Source organism: Schistocerca serialis, chromosome 4 (genome assembly GCF_023864345.2).
Source record: "Schistocerca serialis cubense isolate TAMUIC-IGC-003099 chromosome 4, iqSchSeri2.2, whole genome shotgun sequence".
NCBI classification, from domain to species: Eukaryota; Metazoa; Arthropoda; class Insecta; order Orthoptera; family Acrididae; genus Schistocerca; species Schistocerca serialis.
Window position 1 is genome coordinate 695,725,871 of NC_064641.1, and position 14,526 is coordinate 695,740,396.

Here is a 14,526-nt window from a genome sequence, read left to right on the forward strand (position 1 = left end):
TTCAGAGCCTGGGTGGAGGGGTAGAGATGCCTTTCAGTATGGTCATACACTGCATCCTAAGCCATTCATTGGCTTCTCGTGACGTAGGTCCGTCCCACCAAAAGGCCCTCTCTCTTTCTCCCTCTCATCCCACTTTGTGTATTAATATCTTACAGCTATTTAGCTCCTTCCCACACACGGCTATCCATCCACCTGGTGTCTGACCAGCCTGCACTTCCAGTTCTGTGGCTCCGTGTGTGTGTGTGTGTGTGTGTGTGTGTGTAATGATGTAAATCCCAAAAAATCACCCTATTTGCTTGGCTGTCTTTAATGCAGGTTTGTGACTGTATACAAAATAAAAAAGTTTGGCAGCTGCTCCTTGTTAACAATATAAACATTCACTCATTTCATATTGTTGAAGGCTTCCCTTTGATTAGATTTATGGAATACTGTGGACGAATAAGTGAATAGTAGGTAATTACAGTTACCATGTGTTTTCTGTGTTTTGTTTAAATGATATTCTGTTAGTTTTTTATCATTTCAAAGAATTTTAAATTACTTGCTACAGTAACAGCGTAGAGGGCCCTTCGGTTTACTTGCCCAGCACCTTCATGTGCAACTGTGTTGATTAGTGTTAATATATGAGACCTTGGAGAACAAAGACCATAAATAGGATATGTAACTGTCGGTGAGAGAGATTAGAGATTTATCACTTTTTCTGATCACAGTTGTCCCTCCCTCTTCTGGGTACCTTGTCTTCCATTTATTGGGATTATTTCAAGCATTGAACTTGAGTTGTCAACACGCACATAAACATAAACCAGACTGAATACTTGATGTGAATTTTTCAACCTTGTTTAAGTGCTTTAGATGACTCAGTGCCTCTACTATGCTGTGAGTTGTTACCTTTACTGCTAAGTTATTTACATTCTGCCAGAGTTTTCCATACCATATGAACATTAAGTTTTTTTTTAGTGATAAATGAAGTGAAATAAATAAACCATTCAGAATCTTATTTTACCATTAACTAATTGTTCAGTGTGAGTGTTTCAATTGCTGTGTACCTCATGTGGTTTACAAATGAATTAGTTGTGGCTTAACTATGGGCAGTAACTGAAAGCTAGTCATCGCTTTCTATTTCTATGGTGTGCAATATATACAACATTATTTTGGTATTGTATATTAATATCAAGAGAATATCAAAATTATATTTTTCATAGTCATTAGAAATATTTAATTAACTTCACTGAAGATAAGCTACTGTAGGAGGAGTGTATGAGAATAACAGAAAAAATTCTTTCGTTAAAAGGAATGTTACTGCTTGTAATGTTCCACATTTATTGCAAGTAAATCCAGAAGTAATTCTCTGACCTAAGTTCAGGCCAGGATAAAGATTATATTATGAAAAGAGTAGACTTCTACTCATTGCATAGTGATGTTGACTTGCAGACAGTCACAACAAAAATACTAGCAAGCACATAAGCTTTCGGCCAAGATATTTTGACATTTGTCAGCGTGATGGTCAGCATTTAACTAACTCATTTGGAAAGGTGTGTGGAAGTTAGCAACTGGTGATTTGCTCATGGAACTATCATAGTGTGTTTGCTGGGAAAAAATTAAGTAAAACATAGAAACTGTACATTACTTCAAGTGGCTAATTAATCTGAACATTTTCATTTCTAATAAGAGGTTAGTTTCTAAACTACTGTGCCATTTCACTTCGTATAAATTAAGATATGAATTATGAGGTAGCAAAACCTTAGCTCCATAGCAGAAGTGCAAAATTGGTATTGCATTTTCTGTATTAATGTGTTAGAAATCAATACTGAAAATAGTGATTCATGTCTTGTTTCCACTATATTTATTTGTTTGAAAACAATGTGAGTATATTAACTTGCATTTCAGTGTTTGCTTTACAAAGAAATACTTATATGAATTAATTATTAAGAGTTAAAGTTTCTTTTCTATCTAATGGGTAAACAGAATTTCTAAAGTGCCTGTGTTATCTGCATGGCTTTGGTAATACAGTGTATAGTGAAGATGATGGGATGGCTGAAGCAGAATTGTGTTCAGAATTTCATCAGATTCCAGATTTCTTCCTAATGAGTGATTAACAATATTAATGCTAGCAATACAAAAGAAAGGGAAAAAAGCAACTCTGGACTTGTGCTGTAAAGAAGGATGTTATGTACTTCAGAGCAAATACCTGGAAAATGCAATGACAACCCGTGGTCATTAACACCAGATAACCATCTGTGGTGACACTCCTTACAATCTTGTATGGGTAGAAGTTACCACCAAATGATTCTTTTGGAACAGTGATGCGAATTGTCACTTTTCTCCATGGGTTGTTTTTTCATTGTTGAACTGTTGTGCCATATCTTTGTCACTCAGTATCTTAACTGAATGTGTGTTAAATACATATTAGAAGCAGTGTTGCGTTTGAGATAGTTGGATAAATCAGTTGCTGGTAAATACTCATTTGCTTTGGTCTGCTTTTTTAAATATGTATTGTGTATATGGTTGAGAGGGGATGAGAGAGGATTTTATTTTACATTCATGCATTTAAGAAGTTGAACCACATTTTCTGTGGTTAAAGAAATGTTTGTACCAATGATACTGTTACATTGTACCTGTAAACTTTTAATTAAAAAAACATTCCATCACTGAGCACATAGTGCAATGATTTATTTCAAAAATGACTAATGAGTAGAATGTTGCAATGATGTGTATTGTTTGGTTGTTATATTGATGAGGAAGACAGATTAAGTGTTTCAAATGCTATCCTGTGAATAAAATATGTCTGTAACCTGTGAAAAAGTGTTGATTTATAGTTTTTAATATATTTTTCTTATCTCTAAAATAAAGATTTTAATACACTTTAATTTGAAATGATGTTCTCCAATAAAGCTCTATATATGGATCTGCCACAATTTGACTTTTTGATTAATGTAATTACATGATGTCAGCTCAAGTTTTATCCTGCAGGTAGCTGGTGCATTTTAAGTTGTCTGTTGAGTCTTTAATGTTAGATATTTCGTTTTGAGAAACATGTGCAGCCTGACAAAAAAAGTGAAGCACCCAAAAGACATAGTTGGATTTAAGTGTAAATTTGTACATGCAAATGGCATTGACAAGGATGATTAGAGTTGAAGTTTTTTTTTGACAGGTAGAACAGCTACCTAAGTGCTTTAGTGTTCATGTTTAGTGGTGTTGCCAGCCATGGTATGTTATATAAGAGGCGCGAACAGTGCCCGATGTTGAGTTGGTCTCTGTGAAGGACATGAAGATGCCACATATTCGTTTGAGATGGAACTATTAGTACATGACGGGATTTATTGGAAGCATCATTGTGAGTCTCCATTTGGCTGGCTATTCAGATTGTGCAATATCCAAATGTGACAGTGGCGTGTTGTTGGACTGCAAGAGAACATTAGGGCAGGCATACTCATCGTGAAGGTTCCAGGTGACCATGTCTGACCATGAGGTAGGATACCATATTGTGCACTGTCACCTGAACGTCCAGATGTCAGACACTCAGATCGATATCAAGCATTGTGTGTCGGTAGAGTATCAACCAAACCACCAATTTAGTTAGTTATGTGTGCTGTTGTCTAGTAGAAAATGCGTAAATGGTAATTAAAAGTGAGTTGGTAGAGTATCAATTGTCATTCTAAAGGTCCCGAGTTTGAAACCCACTGACGGAGATCTTTTTTTAACAGATTACGTGTGAAATTATTTGGGAGAACGTTATCCTGCCATATAAAAGGATGTTTTGGAATTTGTAGCAATGTTCTTTTGGTAGGCTATTTCACTTCGTCAGTTGAAAGTTGCAAACCTATAGCATACATTTGTATAGATAACACCACACCTATCCAAGAACAAGTGATAGACTCCTTGCAACATTGTGTCATCTAGCACCATGGTCTGGAGACTAGCAGCAGTGGAACTAGGGAATTATCATCGCATGCATAGGCTGCAATTAATACCTAAATACACAGCTGCATTTTGAGTGGTACTGGGACTGGGAAGCTTCTACTGCTAAAGAATGGTGTCACATTGTGTTCAGCAGTTAATCACAGTTCTGCACTTCTGGGTCACCATTTAATTCCAAGGAAATTTGGGAGTGGAGCACTGGGTTTTTTAATTGAGGGTAGGTCGAGCTGATTCAAGTTTCTTTTATTAACCTTGCTCCTTCATACTTACGCTTTCAAAATACCAATTCCACAGAACTCCGAGCCATGTAGGCCCAGTGATATGTTGATGAAGGAGACAAAGCACCAGGCACCGTAGCTTCGCACTGCTGGGGCACATGATGGTGATGGCAGAAGCAGCTTGTTTTTGGAGGGTCCCTATGTGGGAAGCAGTTGGGGTCAGGACATTGCTCTGTAACAGAAACCTGAAAAAAACTGATCACAAACCTTCAATTTGTGCACCCAGCCATCAGATCTGCTCTTTTAAAGCAATACAACCATAAAAACATCAAATAACCAAATGGAATGAATAAACAGTGACTCGAGCAAACTCTATAACTCGAAGCTATTTAATATTATAAATCTCTGGCAAAAGCTAAAACTAGATAATTTTGACATTTATAATACTAAAAATAGGGTTCTTTTAATACTGATTATAAAACCCTCTTAAACTTCAGTAATGCCTTGTTCGAAAACGTCTTACAGTAAGTGAACACCAAAATACCAGACTTAACTATACTAGGACATCACATTTCACAGGGTTGATGCACACAACACATGTAAGATTTTTAAGACGGTTACACAGAACATATACCAGCAAACCTTAAGTTAGTGACAGTAACTTCTAAGGCTAAGTTTTTGAAACAGCCACAAGTTGCTCCTAGTATTTTGCAAGAGTCATTTGTGGCTGAATTCAAAAACTTAAGTTTTAATAGTTGCTCCCCCTGCAGGCAATACTTGTTCTTTCTAAACTTCTAAAGCTGCCAGTCTAGTGGCCTTTGATTTCACTGTACCCAAACTACTGTCCTCTTACAACTGCTTAGTCTCAATAACCATAATATCACTTCAAGTAAGGCATTAAGTTGACTTGGGTCTTATAATTTACAAATATGGGACTAACCCTTTATTTCTCCCGCCAGTAGGTGTGGGTTAACTTAGATCTTAGTAATTGGCAGGGTTGTCACTAGGTGGGCAGTAGCCTAAACATGTATTAGCCTATGCTTAAAGTGATAACTTTCCTATGTGCAGAACAAGACTAATTAATCACTTACTGCTAATCCACCACTAAGAACCATGGCAGACAAGGCGGTGAAAACCATTATCATGTGTTGGCAGATCGTACAACAGCAGCACTCAACAGCTGCGTTCCACTTGTGCAGTTATGGTTGAGTACAGAAAAACCCTTCTGTGCTCTACAGCCAACTGAGATAACTACGTCTTGTTTTCCTCAGTCATTGACAAGGAAACACAGACACCATGGCCAAGCAAGGTGGCGCAGTGGTTAGGACACTATACCCACATTCAGGAGGGTGATGTTTCAATCCCACGTCCGGCCATCCTGGTTTAGGTTTTCCATGATTTCCCTAAATCGCTTGAGGTAAATGCTGGGATTGTTCCTTCAAAAGGGCACGGCCAACTTCCTTCCCCATCCTTCCCTAATCCGATGAGACCGATGACCTCGCTGTTTGGTCTCTTCCCCCAAACAACCCAACTCCAACAGACACCATGGCACAATTTACACAACAGTATCGCTAGGCACTCAGACAGCAAGTGCTTTCAAAATCATTCAAGTAATACAATATCAAACAACAATATTAATAAACTGACTGTGCCTCTGGAAGCTCGCTCAGATTCTGTATTGTCATAGGTCACACCATCACCCAATACAACCAAGGACAACTTAATCTTACATGGGGCGGTCGGATTCAACCATCAGTCTGTTGCAACATCAATGACCTAGCCACTTAAAATACCTCTGTCCTTTTGACTTCACTTGCTGTCATTTGACTGTCTGGCCGAGTAGAGTCCTCCTCATATGAGGAAGGCAACCTGTTTCTTGCCATAATTCAGCAAGACCAAAAGTGTCACTGACAGAACAGGGTATTAAACCAACAATCATAACTCATGGACTACACCATTATTTCACAAACCCAACAAACTTCTGTCTCCCAACTAGAAACAATGCATTAATAAGAAAACACACATGCAGGAGCAGAATTCAATTTCCCATCTGCATCGTCAATTGCTGGGGAGTGCAAAATACCAACATACAAAATTATGTGAAGTCTGAACAATAACCACCAAACACTTTTGAGCCAACAAACTAACCACATCCACCAATAACCAAGTATGTGATCGAAAGGCTGCCCCAACGACTCAACAAACAATAATCTCATGTCTTACATGCACCAGGAAGCAACAAATATCACCCCAAATACCAGCAGCCAGTACTTCCAGTAAGCTCCGCACCATTCGATACCACAAACCAAAAATACCGGAACCATGTTGGCTGACCACATCCCATAATATTGAGCCACCACCAACCACACAAATTTGGCGAACACTTTTTATAATGGAATACTCATGATACAGCAAGCACAAGTTCTGCAACCAACTATCATTGTTGGTCACCACTTGTATTAACATAATGCCTACTATAGAGCAAACCCGATTCTGCAACAAGCTGTCAGAACTACCCAACGCTGGTGAACAGTCATTTACATCAACGGGGCCCCATGTGACTCCGAAATCAGAGTCCACAATGTGCACACTACCATCGTGAATCAGCACAGGCAATATGCGTCTCCACTAGCCAGAGCTGCACTCTTCACAAGCAGGCCAAGCACTACACCTCACCTCAATCCACATGTCACAGCACCCCAGCACTGGTGCAAAGTGGCACCACCAGTGTAACGTGCTAAGAGCCAATGTGGCTGGAGTTCAAATCGCTGCAGCACACTGCCAAATCAGCACATTACCCCAGATGATCACTGTCAGTGAGTATGGCAGCGACTTTGGGAGAACTCCAATTCTAATGTTTTGGAGAGGCACAGTAGCGATACTTCCGGCATAATGGTGTGGCAAACTGTGGGGTATGGCTTCAGATCACAGATGGTAATAATTGAGGGTACTCTGACAGCACAGCAGTACATCATGTGTCCGGTGTAACGTCTTATGTGAAAGTATTGTGGTGCCATTTTTCAAGTGAACATTGCTTGTCCACATGTGGCATTCACAGAGATGAACTGTCTGCGTGATGTTGAGGTATTACAGTGACCATCAAGATAACCACGTCTGTCCCCGATAGAACATGTGTGGGACCAGTTCGGATGTAAGCTTAATCCTAATGCTAGAGTCCAGGATATCAAAAACCAGTTACAACAGTTGTGGGCCAATTTGCCTCAGGAGAGGGTACAATGGCTTTCAAACCCTTCCCAACTGAAGCAGTGCGTGCATCCGGTCCAGAGGAGGTGCATCATCATTCTGATAAATGGGCTTATACTGCCAAGTTCTTTGTAAATTTGACTTGATTTTGTAATCACTGAAATACCATCACATGCCCTCTCATCTTGTGAAGTTTAATTTCATTTCCTCTTCTCTCTCTGGATGCTTCACTTCTTTTGTCAGGCAGAGTATTTTCTTAATTAGTATTTAAATTAATGTTTCCATAACAATGAATCTGTGTTAGAAAATTAACTGAAACCCCCCCCCCCCCCCCCCCACACACACACACATTCCAGGAATTTTGAAGCAAATTTTCTGGGTGCCTAGTTCCCAATTTGTGTGTCTGCCTAGTTGTAATGAATTTACGTAAAATTTATCCTTACCGTTATATTTTAGTTGCTACTGTAGCTTTCAAATTGTCAGCTTGTAAATTAATATTTTCATTCATATTCCAAACAGACTGAATGTTTAATTTACTGGTATATCGAAATGTTCAAAACTGTTATTAAAGATAATGGCACATTCAGATATATGTTTGTTAAGTAATATTTACATGTTTCTTGTCTGATCCTCCAAAATACCGTTGAGATCAAATTATACAGGGTGGTTCCATGATGATGTAACAAACTTTTAGGGATGATGGAAAAGCCTAAATGTCTGAAACTGAAGTGAGGAATGCTGGTCTGGAAATGAAAGAGTCAAAAAGTGTTGTGAAAATCATTCTGATGAGCTGAGAGTGGAATATAAGTACTGGTACTGTTGTCACTAAGATTGTATGGTAGGCAATTTTCACAGGTGGTAGTATGAACCAAAACAAGAATAAATGTGTAGTGAATGTGGAATCTTAAAATTCGTACTTTAAGCTCTAACACTACTTCTGCAGAAGAGATGTTTCACAGTGGTGAAGGTGAACAAGCGCTCATAGCACTTAAGGTATGCATTTTAGAGCCCTTGTTTACTAGACTTTTTTTCTTGTTTGGGTCTATACTACTAATTTTGAAAGTTGCCTACCCGACAATCTTAGCAACAGTAATACCAGTACTTGTATTCTGCTTCAGATATATGAGAATGATTTCACTTATAACTTCAGACTTGGTCATTTCTGGGCCAGGGTACGAAACTTCAAACTGATACATGTAGAGTTTGTGCAGAATAAAGTGGCCGTTAGCTGCGCAGTTGGCAGGGCATGCATGGGAGACTGGTAGTGGTGAGGGTTACGGGCAGGTGCTGGAGGTGAAGTGCCATTCTAAACCAAAGCCTATGCTCCTATTTTTTGTAAATTTTAAGTGGAGCACCTCCATGCCCACACTTACGTGTTGACCATTGAGAAAGATCTGTCTCCTCTGCTTTGGTTAGTGTGTAAAAAGAATTATGCTGAAAATGTAGCAATTTATTTTTGCCTGCCTTGTTAAACATTTGTTAACTTTCAGAGAAGCGTCATGAATAAAACCTACATTTCTCTTCTTGCCATGTTAATGGTTGCTTCTTTTGTCAAAACACAGCAGTGTTTACACAGTGTCATCTCACTAAAATATTGTGCAGACACAGTTGTGAGAGAATTCTGTTGTGTATTAAGTGAGGAACTGAGGAAAATTAAGGGCAGTGACTTAAGAAAAAGCACATCCTCAGTACAAAATAAACATGTAGTGTCTTCACTTATGTTGTTCCAAAACCCACAACATTTCTTGTTTCACAAAGTTGATATCCCTTGAAAATTACGTTCTTTCATGGAAAAGGTCTGTAGTGAGTGGAATAACACAGTCAATAATGAAGTTTTGCATAATAATGACATAGTTAAATACTCTCCTCTTTGCATGCTATCATTTGCCAAAATCTCATTTTGATATCTCAAACTGTTAATGAAATATGAGGAATGTTGTGGATATGTTGCCCAGGCTTTGTTGTTGGCATGGGGCAGTCGCAAATGAGTGTGCTACGTCACATTAATGTCCTTGAGATTGGTCACAGATAGAGAGCTGCATGCAAGTCTAAAGAAAAATTCAATATGTCAGCTAAATTTCATATGCAGCAACATATTATGCAATATGCACCAAATGCAAAAACATAGCTACCCCTATTTTTCACTCCAGACTTTTTCGAATTTCTTGCAGTGTTTTTATTCCATGTGAATATCACAATAACTATGACCATTAACAAAATGATGGGCACATCATCATGAGCCTGACACATAAAGCTATAAGTACTACAAAAATGAATTTTTTTTACCAGATAGTTTCTGTGAAATCATATGAGAAAGACTGCTTGCGTGCACCTTGATTTTGTTATTGCTGACTGGGCAAAAGATGGCATACACTGTCATCCTCCCCTTCCAAACAAACGAATGAACTCACTCGGCACTTTGCACGAAAATTGATTACTGCACATCAGTCACCGTAACCTGTGTGGATTCTACCTTCCTCCATCATCCCTGAAAATTTGTAACATCATCATGGAATCACCCTCTATTTTGCTACTTGTTTGTCTGACAGGAAAGACAATTGTGTTTCCGATCTTTGTAGAAACTTCTGAAAGTTTCATAGAGGAGCTCTGTAAACTGTATTTATTAGGTACGTGTTAGTAGGCATCTGTACCTCACATTTGAAATAGTCATACATATAGTTTTGAATTTGTGGTTACTTCACACATACATAGCCTCTCCCATTTTTTACATGATGATGGCGTACAGATTTATTCTGTCGCACATGTACCCCTCTGTATTCCTTTGTTCACATGTTGGACTGTCAGGAACAGCCCAATAATTTCTAATTCATTGAAACAGAGTTGTAGTTCGAGATTTTAATCCTCTAATATTTTGTTGTATAGTAGTAAGTGTTGCCATATCTTTTTTTTTCTCTGTAAGGTGTTTGAAATTTATGAATTATTTATGCAAAATATATTTGTCTGCAAGGGAGTTTCACTATGCGTAATAGTGACACTCCCATCTCCCTTCTTAAAGTCTCAGTTGAAAATAATCTTCTAATCTGTGAAGTTGTAAGCTATCATTTGAACAGTATGTCTGTATGTCCCGTATCACTAGCAAAGATTCAATATGACCATCCACATGTTCATGAGAAATGTCCACACCTTACTCGTTGTTGGACCACACTTTTCGTATTGCTTCAAAACCTCAATAAATGTAATTTTTGTGTCCACAGTTTCATTCCATAACCTCTGTAATGGTAATCTGGCTCCCTTTTTCATCTTTTTAGTTGCTGTCTGTGAGGTGTGACCCACCTCTGAGTGGCTGTTCCTTTTGTCTTTGTGTGCAATGTAATTCATTTTGTATGAATAAAAGCATTATGAACAAAGTAATTGTTGTTTATTTTTACTATGATGAACCACACACTACCAATAATCCCCCCAGAGGGCTCACAACTACTTCGTGATCACATGAATGGTGCATAGCTATAGCTAGGAGCTTTTGCAACGTATCTTCCTGCTGCAGTCCCCCTCTCTGCCTCCTTTCTGTCCTTCTCCTATGACCCAGAAAAAGAACAAGAAATTTAGCATAAACAGTACTGTGCCAAACAATGCAAAGTCATCAGTGTTTACAGCATGACACGAAATATGTGGCCTTTACTAAATATTGTGAACTTTGTCATTTTCCACATTCCCTTGAATAAATGTAAATCTGAAGACATTAGTTTATTAATATTGGTGACTGATATTTATTGTTGAAACTAGATCTTGACTTTTTCGAGGATTCATCCGTCCAAACAACTGTGCCTTAGGTATGATTTCGGGTGATAAGATGTATCTGCCGAAGTCACATTTCCTAAGTTTTCAGAATCAGCTGTTCCAGCATTGCCCCATGTGACATGGGAGCTGGGAAGTATGTGTCAGCTTGCTTATGGGCAAAAATCAAAGAATGGAAAATCCAGGATGGAATGTAACAATACCAGAGAAGGAAAGTTGCTACTTACTATATAGTGAAGATGCTGAGCCGTGATAGGCATTACAAAAAGATTCACACAATTAAAGCTTTTGGCCATTAAGGCCTGTGTCAGCAGTACACACACACACACACACACACACACACACACACACACACACACACACACAAGTAAACGCAACTTGCACGCATGTCTGCAGTCTCAGAGAGTTGAAACCCTTGCTTATGGGCAGGCGCGGCTAGTGTATGTACCTGCCAGGTGGCCCTATGGCATGCCTTCTGTGCACCATTTGGTGATTCCTGCCTCCAGGCAATGAGGTCACAGCAGTATTGTTCTGTATGCTACTTCACCCATTTGCCAACTGCTGCCTGCAAGTGGGCTTTTGAACTGTAGCGGCCTACTTTATACCAAAATGATCCAATTTTAAAGGTGCTTAATGTGGGGTACCAACTAAGATGCATGTTTCATAGTGCTGAAGTATAAATCCAAATACAGTACTTTAACGTTGCCAAATGTGCAAATTTGTATCAGTGGCATTGGCTTGGTTTGCTTCTACCAGCCAAACAGGCTTTGCTGTAGATCTGGTTGTCACCAACAACTTAATTCCATAAAATAGTAAAAGCAATATTCAGTAAATACTGAAACTGTTGTGTCTTCATAGCAAGCCTAGATTTACCTCAGGAGAAAGACGAATGGGTACTAAAGTGCCCATAAAGTATTGACTGACTTTAAGACTTTAATATAGAATACTTAACTTGGATGCAGTCCACGTCCACAGAGCACAAGAATAACTGTTTATAACACTGACTAGTACTGAATGTATGTCACATATTAATGTACGTTTAACTATAAACTTTGGTACGCAGTTCTGACTAACTATACAAGTGCTACCAGATCTGAGCTGTGATGATGCTGCTCTCATAGTTGGCTGTCATGGAGTGGGGTCAGTGGAGCTGCTCTCTGATGCAAGTAGACATCCAGCGGCATAAAGAACTTCTTGAAGACTTGCCTTCGCTAAGGTCTCTCATTTGTGGCTGCATCTGGCAGCAATTGTCCTCAGCTTGTGGCTCTGTTGTGAGGTACCAACTTTAACCTACGACCTCACACGTTGGACGACACTACAGAAATGAAATTCTGCCGCCACAAACCCATTTGTGTGACATCAAGGTCCTGGCTGTGAAACAAACCCAGTATGCACCATGTTGATTTATGTCTTTGCAAAACTAAAGTGACATATCTATTTTTGTATTTATACTTGTGACTGTGGCCTGTTCAAGAACATTTTCCCACACAAGCAATTTATCATTTGGTGAAAATATTAAGAATTGATTTGGCTGTCCATGTCATTTCCTTTCAAATTGTTTTTATTAGTTTCATACTCCCAGGATGGAGTGACTGATGACCCAAAAATCCAATCCATTCCAATCTTACCCTCTAATTTACCTGGGGTGCCCATGACACTGTTTCTTTAAGAATGGCCAGTCTTTAAAATGTCCTTGCAACTATTGATAGGTGATTATTTGGATCCATATTTAATGCTTTAATTTCTTCTGTCAGCTGATCTCAGTTGAAATTCTTCATCCTCTAGATCTACTGGGAGGACACTTATATCTATTTCCTCTGATTCCTCGATCTGCGCAAAAGTTTGTCATGTACATGAGAGAAGCTGAAGAACTATACAGCCAGATATACAGCCCCACAAAACACTTAATTGTTACTATCCTATTGTAACCCCCTACGTTTTCAGCCATGGCACCACTATAGTCCCATTAAAGTAATTTAGGGAACATAGTAAAATCAATGAAAATGTAAATAAAGATAAATTGTAAACAACAGCAAAACTCAATAAAAATCTACACATAAATGACAAAACTGTGAAGTTAATTGTTGTGACAGTTAAATTAATTCAAAAAAATATGACCAGTCTTAAATATAAGAGTTAGAGTGAGAACCAAAGAAAATTTCTAATTAATACAAATATTTGATGACACTGGTTAATAAACTTGAGCCACTGAAGAGGTGTTAAAATGGCTACAAGAAGTATCTGACACTACAGTTATTTCAATGGTTTATACCATTTCAACTCTCATTTTCCAGATTTGTAGTTTCATTTGTGCCAAAATGATAATCTTGAAATTATTTATTTGCAGGAAAACGTGTACCAAGACATCTGCGGATAATCTGATATCACAGATTATACTCTACTGGCCATTAAAATTGCTACACCAAGAAGAAATGCACATGATAAACGGGTATTCATTGGACAAATATATTATACTAGAACTGACATGTAATTACTTTTTCATGCAATTTGGGTGCATAGATCCTGAGAAATCAGCACCCAGAACAACCACCTCTGGCCGTAACAACGGCCTTGATACGCCTGGGCATTGAGTCAAACAGAGCTAGGATGGTGTATACAGGTACAGCTGCCCATGCAGCTTCAACACAATACCATAGTTCGTTAAGAGTAGTGACTGGTGTATTGTGACAATCCAGTTGCTCGGCCACCATTGACCAGACGTTTTCAATTGGTGAGAGATCTGGAGAATGTGCTGGCCAGGGCAGCAGTCAAACATTTTCTGTATCCAGAAAGGCCCGTACAGGACCTGCAACATGCGCTCGTGCATTATCCTGCTGAAATGTACAGTTTCGCAGGGATCGAATGAAGGGTAGAGCCACAGGTCGTAACACATCTGAAATGTAACATCCACTGTTCAAAGTGCCGTCAATGCGAACAAGAGGTGACCGAGACATGTAACCAATGGCACCCCATACCATCACGCCGGGTGATACGCCAGTATGGCGACGACGAATACACATTTCCAATGTGCGTTCACCACGATGTCACCAAACACGAATGCGACCATCATGAAGCTGTAAACAGAACCTGAATTCATAGGAAAAAATGACGTTTTGCCATTCATGCACCCGGGTTTGTCGTTGAGTACACCATTGTAGGCGCTCCCATCTGTGATGCAACGTCAAGGGTAACCGCAGCAATGGTCTCCGAGCTGATAGTCCATGCTGCTGCAAACATCGTCAAACTGTTCGTGCAGATGGTTGTTGTCTTGCAAATGTCCCCATCTGTTGACTCGGATCGAGACGTGGCTGCACGATCCGTTACAGCCATGCGGATAAGATGCGTGTCATCTCGACTGCTAGTGATACGAGGCCATTGGGATCCAGCACGGCGTTCCGTATTACCCTTCTGAACCCACCGATTCCATATTCTG

The 14,526-nt window shown here is 39.1% G+C and overlaps 1 protein-coding gene across 1 annotated transcript in view; it reads left to right on the forward strand.

Annotated features, from left to right (window-relative positions):
- Positions 1-13,552, forward strand: part of LOC126473200 (uncharacterized) — a 111,150-nt gene extending 97,598 nt beyond the window's left edge. Inside the window, exon 6 of the mRNA XM_050100098.1 lies at positions 13,441-13,552. Within this exon, the coding sequence (XP_049956055.1) occupies positions 13,441-13,475 (35 nt within the window). The 3' untranslated portion in view covers positions 13,476-13,552. The remainder of the gene's footprint in view (positions 1-13,440) is intronic.
- Positions 13,553-14,526: the final 974 nt, after the last annotated feature.